This window comes from Phyllostomus hastatus, unplaced genomic scaffold (genome assembly GCF_019186645.2).
Source record: "Phyllostomus hastatus isolate PE091 unplaced genomic scaffold, TTU_PhHast_1.1 phas_contig_65, whole genome shotgun sequence".
Taxonomy (NCBI): Eukaryota; Metazoa; Chordata; class Mammalia; order Chiroptera; family Phyllostomidae; genus Phyllostomus; species Phyllostomus hastatus.
The window spans coordinates 13361841-13372356 of NW_025333932.1; the positions used below are offsets into that span (position 1 = coordinate 13361841).

The 10516-nt window shown below is 36.8% G+C and overlaps 1 protein-coding gene across 2 annotated transcripts in view; it reads left to right on the forward strand.

Annotated features, from left to right (window-relative positions):
- LRRCC1 (leucine rich repeat and coiled-coil centrosomal protein 1) overlaps nt 1–8919 on the forward strand; it is a 42167-nt gene extending 33248 nt beyond the window's left edge. Inside the window, exons 16-19 of one of the 2 annotated variants that reach the window (XM_045849474.1) lie at nt 1473–1681; nt 1774–1911; nt 5071–5206; nt 8225–8919. In XM_045849474.1, the coding sequence (XP_045705430.1) occupies nt 1473–1681; nt 1774–1911; nt 5071–5206; nt 8225–8347 (606 nt within the window). In that variant the 3' untranslated portion in view covers nt 8348–8919. The remainder of the gene's footprint in view (nt 1–1472; nt 1682–1773; nt 1912–5070; nt 5207–8224) is intronic. The other variant, XM_045849475.1, reaches the window with a different exon arrangement.
- The last annotated feature ends 1597 nt before the right edge of the window (nt 8920–10516 follow it).

The window sequence follows — 10516 nt, forward strand, 5'->3', positions numbered from 1 at the left end:
AGTCATCCTGCTGATCTGCTCCAGGTGTCCTGGGTATCTGATCAGGGAGGGCTTATTCTGTAGAAAGGTAGAAGAAGAGAGGGAGAAGGCAGAGAGGATTCAACTGGTTTCCAGCAGGAAGCTAGAGGCTGTGCCTCAGTTGCTTCTGATATGGGGAATCTCATGGTCAGGTGTTTAGCTGGTGATGGGTTAGGCCCAGGTCCCAGTACATTCTAACAGTCAACATAACTAATAACTTAAAGGGATATTGACCTAATCAGAAAAATTTCGAGTTTGATGTTTTCAACTAAGTAAATTGTATAGTTAGCTTCTGATTATGGAAGTCAGAAACAGATCTATTTTTTGAAATTCTGTTTCCTCTCCATGTATTATTTTGGTACTTTTCAGCATATATGGATCATAAGACTCTGATGCTGCAATGTTATTGTTAATAGGGTTATTTTATAAGAATCCTTTATGGCTTTTGTGGTTTCTTGGTAATATATACCAAGACTGCTCACTCCTAAGTAGTTCAGGGAGTTATGCGAGAAAATAAACAATTCATGACTTATGCAAATGTTGATCAAGACTACCTGACTACCTTTGCTCAGAATTTTTTAATTCTGTAACATTGTGAGAAACTGAACCACATTCTGTATGAGACTTAAGAATCTGTACTTCAATTAGACTTGCCCAGCATTTGTTTGCCTCCATCTTTCCAAGAGGAACAAAAGGCAAAGGCAAGGGGGGCAGGGAAGAATAAGGGCAAAAGTAAGATCCATTTCCATCTTCTCACCTGTAACCCAATGCTAGTGTGCAGCAGGCTGTCCCAGAGGCCCAGAGAGCCCGATTCAGAAGACCAAGTTCATTGGGATAAACAGCCTATGTGAGGCCTAGAATCTGCAACATTGCACAGAGCTTCAGGTGGTTTGATCCTCCTATGAGTCTGACTCACATTACAGAAGACATAATAAAAGGAAGTTTGGGGAGATATAAAGCCTGTTTGCATGTGAAATTTTAGTAGCAATGAAATCATCATTTCAAAGTATTTGCACAATAGAAATAGTTTGATTTATACCATTGCATCCAATGACCATCAGCCTTTGTTGTATTGCTATCAGCCATGTAGCAGGGTTTTCTTTCTCTCCCTGTCATGAGAACACAGATTCTTTCAAATGCAAGATAATGTTAATTGAAATTTTCATTCTGCTGCTTTCTCTTTCCCTTCTACTCCCTGTGTGGGTAACAGTTACTAACTTCATGAAGTGGAAAGTGTGAATAGGACAAAAATTTTCTTTGTTAATAGCACTTAAAGTAGTAGTGATGTTTCTTAGTGATGGTGATAAACAATATTCTGTAAGTCTTTTCTAAAACACACATTGAACATTCAATTTATTTCTAACTTGTACTTTTTATAACAATCTTAAACCATATCTAATTAATTAGGAAATGAGACACCCTGGATTAATAACGTATTGATTATTTTCTTGAAGTGTTTACAGGAAAGAGAGGAACAAGTCAAAATATTACAGGAAAAGATCACTGAAATACAGAAATGTACTCAAGAACAACTTAATGAAAAATCTTCACAACTGGATGACATAATTGAGAAACTAGAAAGACACAATGAAAGGAAAGAAAAACTAAAACAGCAGTTGCAAATAAAGGAATTAGAACTTGAAGAAATTAGAAAAGCTTACAGGTATTCTACAGTGTTTCCCATTGAGAAGTAAAATGTGCCTTAATAATTTTGTATAACCGGTTTTATCTCTAACATTATCTCTTCTCATTCAGTACACTTAATCAAAAGTGGCATGATAAAGGGGAACTTCTCTGTAATCTGGAAATGCAAGTAAAGGAAGTAAAAGAGAAATTTGAAAACAAGGAAAGGAAACTCAAAGCGGAGAGAGACAAAAGTATTGAACTACAAAAGTAAGCATTAAGTCCTCAAGTGGCAGAGCCCTCTGTTAAATGGAAACATTGGATTGGGATGAGTGAAATGCATAAAAAGAAAAAGGGACGGGGAGGAAAGGAGGGAGGAAGCTGAAATGGTTGAGGGGAAAGATCTGGTTCTTCTTGCTGATTCATGTAAAGAATTACATATCAGCAAATCTAGTAGCATGTAATCAGTTTATTAGTGGCCCATTCCCATGGAAGAGAACAGGACTGGGTAGAGTAGGGGGTGAAAGGCAAAGTTTCAGGGCAAAACAGGTGACATAAGCAAGAGTGGCTGAAGACCAGGGTGGCAAGCCCCTGGGCAGCCTGAGGCCGGCTGGCCAGAGGCCCAATGGCCCAAGAGCCAAGAGCACCCTGAGCCCCCAAGAAAGAGCAAGTCCTTTGTTATGAGGACTTATATAGCTGGTGGGATAGGAGGGAAAAAAAGTTACATATTGATTAACGGGTAAATGTGGTGCCAGCTTTCCTGGGGGAATGTGACTACCCAAACTTAGGTATGTGTGGGGGTCTGTTAGCTCAAATCCTTATCTTGCTCCAGACCCCATTTGTTCATCTCATTGTAAAACAAATATGTGACAGGAGGCAGTTAATTAAAATTGGGGCACTTTCCAAAGTTATTTATGGGCTCTTTCTGTAAGCATCAGGGACTCCCTCATAAAACAGATAGTGACCAGAGGTAGACAATTAACCAAAGTTGTTTAATGGGCTTCTTCTTTGGACACTGGGTACCCTCTCCCACATTACAGGCCCTGGGATGAAAGCACACTTTCGAGGCCTTCTTTCCCAGATAGTAGGAACACTACATAGAATTTCAAGGACTTCCCTTCTTTCTTGCTAAAATAGTGTCTCTTGTGATGCTGGAACACCTGGCAATATTATCAGACCAGGCTCAGGACTGCTGAGTTAGTGTGTGAGACTTGTCTCCTTCCTCCTCCCTGCCTCAGTTTACTATTTATTCTACCTAATTGGTAAAAGGCATTTCCTTATAACCAGGGTGCTAAATGCTGGTCTGTAACAGTACTGCAGTCTCAGAGTTCTTCCTATGCTGTCTCCTGCCTCAAAATCATGTTGGAGGCAGTTATTTGGCAAATACTTTCTTTCCCTTTTATCATTCCATATGTTTTCATGCTCTTTGATTGATAGTAGCCAGTGGTATTTTTGGCCATTGTGTGTGGGCTTCAGAGGAGTAAGTCGCCTGACCTCCGCAGGCACTGAGTGACAGAAGCAACTGCTGATTTCAAAGGGGAAGAAAATGTGTTCCAAGGTTCTGGTTGTGTGGGTTTCATAAATGCTCTAGAGGAAATGCAGGTTTTACCTTCTAAGATCTATAGCTAAATCTTTTAAAATAATTTATAAAGTTTATTGCCTTGGAAATAGGTAGTGCAGTTTCACCATCAGTCTCATGTTGAGATATAGAGTGGTATAGACAGCAGCGCACACGGACTCACATAGGGGTGGTCCCCATTCTAGCATACCTCATAGGACCTGGAGTTGGAGTCCTCAGATTTTAACTCCACGTAATTGAAAGTGTTAATCCTGAGCGCAGGCTAGGAACCAAAGTGTTCCAGGTTCGATTCCCAGCCAGGGTACATTCCTGGGTTGCAGGCCATAACCCCCAGCAACCGCACATTGATGTTTCTCTCTCTCTCTCTCTCTCTCTCTCTCTCTCTCTCTCTCTCTCTCCCTCCCTTCCCTCCCTAAAAATAAATAAATAAAATCTTTTAAAAAAAGTGTTAATCCTCTCCAGAAAGATTTGATTGATTGATTGACAGTAGTTACTCATTTGTCTGCTAACACACCCTGTTATACTTTGTTTTTAACCAACTGTTCCAGAGTCCTCAGCTTGGAACCTGTTCAACTCTCTCCCCTGCCTGTCAGAGCTTTGCAATTGGCAGTCCTTTAGATACTGTAAGAAAGAATCATCCTTATAAATAGCAATTCCTAAACTTAATAAAAATCATAAAGCCTGACAAGTTTTAGAATCCCTTACATTACGTTGTTGAGCGTGTTATTCATTCATGGCAAAACAATAGACTTGATTTTATGTGTTAATACCTTTATGACTAAGATTGGTAGATATGATTTTTAATTCAATGGAATTTTAATAAAATGAGTTCTTGTTAATAAAAACATTTTTACTTGTATAGCTTTTTAATATATAAATTGACTTTTTTTCTTGTATTTTTTTAACCCAGCAGTGAGGTTGGCAGGATTATTCCATTTTTATAGTGAACAACCTCAGTGTAGACTGGAGAGTTTAACTTCCCTTCAGTTACATGGTTACTGTGTTGTAACTGGGAATAAAAGAGGCTCTGATTTGTGGTCCTGATGTTCAATCTGCTGTTTTTATGGGTGATGCCAAAACCAGAAAATGTTTCATTGTGGACTTAACTTTTTACATAAAATCATTCATATTTAATAATCATTCATATTGATGTTTTGGCTCAAGCTTTTAGCACTAAAATTTTGTGAATACTACTTAGTGTGTTTATTAACCTAGGGTTTTATCTAATAAGTATTAGCACAGGGAAGCCAGACATACCTGTTTATAAATGTAAACCTGCCTGTGGTTTACTTCTCAAATTATTATCACACCACAAATACATGGAGGGAAAAAGAAGTGATGATAGATATCTGTGAAGGTGCTTATAAACAATTTCCTTAGACTCAGAATAAATGAGAACCAGAGTACTCAAAACTTTCAGAGGGTGGGTATGCAGAGGTTACCCTATCCTATTCTGCTACTAACTGGTCCTCCTGTGTGGTGAACTGCTCATATCTCCCCAGAGTTACCTGAGATAGATAACCCTTTGCTATTTAATGGAGTTATGCTTCTATTAAAATATGCTTGTTACCCTGGCCAGGTGGTTCAGTTGGTTGGAGCATCAGTCTGTGCACCAAAAGATCATGGGTTTAATTCCCAGTCCGGGCACATTCCTAGGTTGTGGATTCGGTCCACATTCTGGGCAGGTATGGGAGGCAGCCGATTGATGTTTCTCTCCCTCTAAAATCAATAAATATATTCTCAGGCATGTATTTTTAAAAAATGAATATACAAGCTGCCATCTCAGAAGTAAAAGAAAAACATCCTAACTTTTATGCACAGAGATGTGTGGTTTTTTTTCTGTTTTTAAGGGATGCTATGGAGAAGCTTTCTAGTATGGATGATGCCTTTAAAAAACAAGTTGAAGCAATTGTTGAAGCTCATCAAGCTGAAATTATACAATTGGAAAATGAAAAGCAGAAATATATTGATTCTGCAAATTTAAAGGTACTGTAAGTAAAATGCACTTTGATTATGAGTATTGAATTGTAACAGCTAAATAAATTGAGAATTATAAAGAAAAAAGGCAGCATCATTTAATAACCAAATAAATGTGACGAATGTTGCCAAGACTATCATGAAGCCAGGCCAAAATATTGGTAATTCTTAAAGTGGTTATAGAATAGAATTCTAATTAAACCAAAATTGAAAGTTTGATTCTCGTGTGCACCTGCTCTGTGATCTCTCGATAAAAATTGCCATCTCCCTAACCAGTCTCAGAGCAAAGCCCATTTGCTTATACATAAGCAGGGTGAAAATTGAATGTATCAAGTACAATCCATCACTACTCTGGAAAAATTCTCAAGAAGTATTTTATTAATAATTAGGGTTCAGGACTATCAAGTTTATCATATTAATATCACTTACAAAGGAGCTTTTAATAATACATGTGCATGAGCTTCCCCCTGAAATTTTTGTTTACTAAGTCTGGGAGCGGATCCAGGTATTTTTATTTATTTATTTATTTTTAAAGATTTTATTTATATATTTTTAGAAAGAGGGGAAGGAAAGGAGAAAGGGAGAGAAACATCTGTGTGGTTGCCTCTAGTGTGTCCCATACCAGGGACCTGGCCCACAACAGAGGCATGTGCCCTGACTGGGAATCAAACCCGCAACCCTGTGGTTCACAGGTTGGTACTCAATCCACTAAGCCACACTAGCCAGGCCAGATCTAGGTATTTTTAAAACTCAACAGTTGATTCAGATGTGACTCCTATGTTGAGATCCGCCAGCTGAGCAGACAGTTACGAAATTTTATATTTCCCTGATTTTGAAGTGGTAGTAAGAAACAAATACAGTAGTCCCCTCTATGCAAATCCACCCTTTTGCTTTCTGAGGTTTCAGTTACCCATGGTCAATTGTGGTTTGAAATAGTAAGTAAAAAATTCCAGAAATAATTCATATGTTTTAAATTGAGCACCATTCTGAGTAGCATGATGAAATCTATCTTGCCCTGGATGTGAATCATCTTTTTATCCAGCGTCTCCATGCTGCGTGTACTCCCTTCCCATTAGCATTAGTAGCCACCTTGGTGATCAGACTGACTGTTATGATATCGCAGTATCACAGTGCTTGTGTTCAAGTAACATTTATTTTACTTAATAATGGCCTCAAAGTGCAAGAGTTGTGATGCTGGCAACTCGGACATGCCAAAGAGAAGCCATAAAGAGCTTCCTTTAAGTGGAAAGGTAAACATTCTGGACTTAATAAAGAAAGAAAAAAATCGTATGCTGAGGTTGCTGAAATCTACATTAAGAATGAATCTTCTATCATGAAATTCTGAAGAAGGAAAAAGAAATTTGTACTAGTTCTGCTGTTGTACCTCAAACTGCAAAAGTTACAGCGACAGTGTGTGATGAGTGCTTAGCTAAGATGAAAAAGGCATTAAATTTGTGGGTGGAAGACATGAACAGAAAATGTGTTCTGATTGATGGCAACATGTTGCTCAGAAAGCACTGAGCCTGTGTGAGGACTTCAGCAAGGGAGCCCCTCAAACGAGTGACATGAGGCCATTTACTGCAAGTGAGGGATGGTTACAGATTCAGGAATAGGTTTGGCATTTTATCACCTCACATCATCTCAAGAATAAGAAGGGTAAGTACAGTACAGTAAGATGTTTTGAGAGAGATCACATCACATAAATTTTATTATAGTATATTGCTCTGATTATTTTATTATTAATCTCTTGCTGTGCTTATTTTATAAATTAAGCTTCTATCATATATATGTACATATAGGGAAAAAATGTAGCATATATGGGGTTTGGTACTATCTGTGGTTTTAGGCAGCCACGGTGGGGGGGTCATGGACGGTATCCCCATGGATAAGTGGGATGACTGTCTTCTGTAAGATCGGAGACTCAGAAATGAGCAGATGGAAGAGTCAAACAACAGAAGGGGAAAGGCATACTCCATATCATTATAATCAAGGTGGTTTTATTAGTGGATATTGATTGTCCTCAGGAGCCTGTGAAGGTAGATGGATGAGGGCTTTGGAAATAATCACAATTAATAAGGAAGTATAATTTCTTCAGAATTCTTTATTTCATGTCAAGTCAACAGATGATTTAAATGTTTTATTTAAAATATGAGGAGTGTTGGCTAGGGTTTATTAGGTGCTAAATAAAGCATAAGGTTAGGCCCTTGGCTAAAGGGAAAACAGTTCTGATTTGGACCCCTCCTGCTGATACAGTGTAATATTAAAGGGATATGTCTGTTTAGGAGTTAGATTAATGGCACCAGAACTTACATGTGACAAGAAAGAAAAATAGGAGAAATACTAGCTTTCTGCGGGATAAAGAATAGGAAATCTATATTAGGGATTAGGAAAAGTGACAGGCCTTGTGATAGTTCTGTTGGGAGAGCTTTATGTATCATAGAAGAGAATTTCAACAAGAAATTAATAGTATCAATTACAGAAAATTCTAGGAAAGTGTAGGTTAGGAATAAATGATGACCTCTCGAATAGAAGGTACTTTATAACCACCAACAGCAACTGTAGAAATGCAGTAAGGAACTTTACTATAGTATTAGGGAGGGGAGGTTATGTCAGGTTTGAAAGTCCTTAAGGGTCTCGTGTTTAAGGTAAATTCATGTCTCAGCCTTCACTGCACCACAGGACAGTACAAAGATTAAGCCAGAAGACTTTCTGTCCAGACATGGTACTGAGAAAGCTGCACAACTTTCAACAGATTTTTTAAAGCTCTATAATAGAGTTTAAATAAATTACCATGTGTTCATCACCAGAACTTATGAGAAATAGATAATGCACACGTATGTACTTTGTATCCAGCATAAACATCATACTCCCAATTAGTATTTGAACAAGTTACCTTTTACAACTTCTTGGCTTTAAATAAATGTCACAGTTGCAAAGTGCATAGAATCAATTTTTGACCTTTTTCTTTCAGAATGCATTTTAAAATCTATTTAAGAAATTTAAATGTAAAATTTATATTTGATTTAGGTTCATCAGGTTGAAGAAGAAATGCGTGAACTTCTGCAAGAAAACTGCAAGAACAAAAAAGCAATGGAAGCAAAAATTAAGCAACTGGCTTTTGCACTAAATGAAATTCAACAAGACTTGTAATGGTTCTGAGAATGAATTTAATTGAAATGGACCAGCTGACCTATTGTAAAAATGATTAAATATTGTAATAGTAGTAACTGCTACGACTTTGAAATGTCTCTTTCTACACATTTCATTCTGATATTTTAAAAGACTTGAAAAAGTATTTAATTGTATATGTAGATTTTTATAACAAATTGTTTATAAATATGTGTATTAGAAAAACCTATCAAAATAACTAGACGTTAAGACACTTTGTTTCTGTGCTATACATTGTGTGATAATTACACATTTGCCTATAAATATGTAAATGAACATTACGTTAGCTTTTAACTATATTAGGGAAAGTATTTTAACAATTGTTGCCTTATTGTATTGATGAAGAACTAATTATATTCATTGGTTGTCTTTTAGTTGATGTAGCTCCATTCTTTCAAAATGCTCATACGTACAGCCAAAAGGTATCTGAAATCTGTATGATCAAAAGATGTGACACTGATAAGAAAGCGTATATTGCCATCTCCATATTACTCCTAATGACCCCTTTTTTATGATATATATGACTTTTTTATTAAACATTACATTTAAGTTTTCATAAACATTGTCTATTCCTCAAGAGGAACACTACTCTTTCATCCTCTATTGTTTCATTTTTCCTTTTAATCATTATATATATGAAGGGAATTCTTATTTTGCAACTGGAAACAATTTTCTTTCATTAGTCTGGTCATTTATTACTCTTTTGCTTTTGTCATTTCTTACGTTCCTATGTATACAGAACAAAAACCTAAATACTATTCTCCTCACTGTTTTTGAAAAAGAATATGATACTATGTTTTTAACAAATATTGAGTGAACTAAGTTTTAAAAATTAGATGGAATCAGAAAACAATGTAAATGCTTCTAAAAGAGAGAATCACATTTCATTATGGGCAAGCTTCACACTGACATCTGTGGGACAGCACTGAGCATACCAAGGAGGAATGGAAGTTAGGGGGAGAGGAGGACATAAGAAATATTTGGTAAAATAATAACCTAAAAAGATCAACCTACAGTCCTAAGAGTTTCCATAAAACCCAGGACAGACAGGAAGAGAACCACACCTACACACTTTATAGTCAAACTGTTGGGAAAATCTTGAAAGCAACAAGGAAATATGGTTTATCTCATATAGAGGAGCAATATAATTAACAATTGACCTAATCAGAAACAGTGGAGGCCCAAAGATAGAAGATGACATACCTGAAGTGTGGAAAGACAAGGAACTGTCAGTCTAGAATGCTACATCCTTCAGAGGAAAGAGAATATGTATTGCTAGCCAAACTGCCTGAAAAAAAAAGTTAAAGACTGTCCTAAAGGCTAAAAGGAAATGTTATCAGACACTAACTCAAGTCCACTGGAAGAAATAAAGGATATTGGAAACATATGTGGGTAAATTTTTACATGAGATCTTAAGTATATTTTTCTTCCACTGGAAGACTATGTAAAGCAATTATAACACTTGGATTTATAGCATATATAGGATATGTGAAAAAATAGCATGAATTGGAAGAGGGAAATAAAGCTATATTGTAGTAACTTATTTTACCAAATTAGTACTGATCTGAAGAAGACTGATAAATTAAAATACATATTGTAATCATAGTTAAAATGTCAGCAGAGGAGATTCCACTTCTGGAAAGGAGCACAAGGAACTCTGCTGGCCTGTTTCCCAGCAAAACAACCTTATCTGCCGAAGATTTTAAAACACCTATTTAAAAACTCTGAAAATTGTCCTAAGAGCAATAGCAAGTAAAGACATTCATTGAATAAGACTTACTAAATCTCTGTCAACAGCAAAAGCCTGAAGCACTGAACCATATGCATCTCCCATCACCTTCTGCTCATCCTAAGGGAGATTCATTGGTGGATGGTTATGGCCAAGAAGATAGGTTTCCCATCCACTCAGTCTGTCAGTCACCAGACTGCTCAAGCTGACAGCCTCTCCCCCAAGCTTGAGGAGCCAGCAAGACTCAAGTCACCACAATCAGCAATGAAAACAAGGACATAATAATAATGGGATGGGAGGAAAGTGGGAGTTGATAACTATGTTCATTGTCTTCACGGTGATAATTTCATGACTCATTAAGAATAATATGTGAATGTTTTACATGCCAATTTTACCTAAATGAAGTGGTTTAAAAATATTTC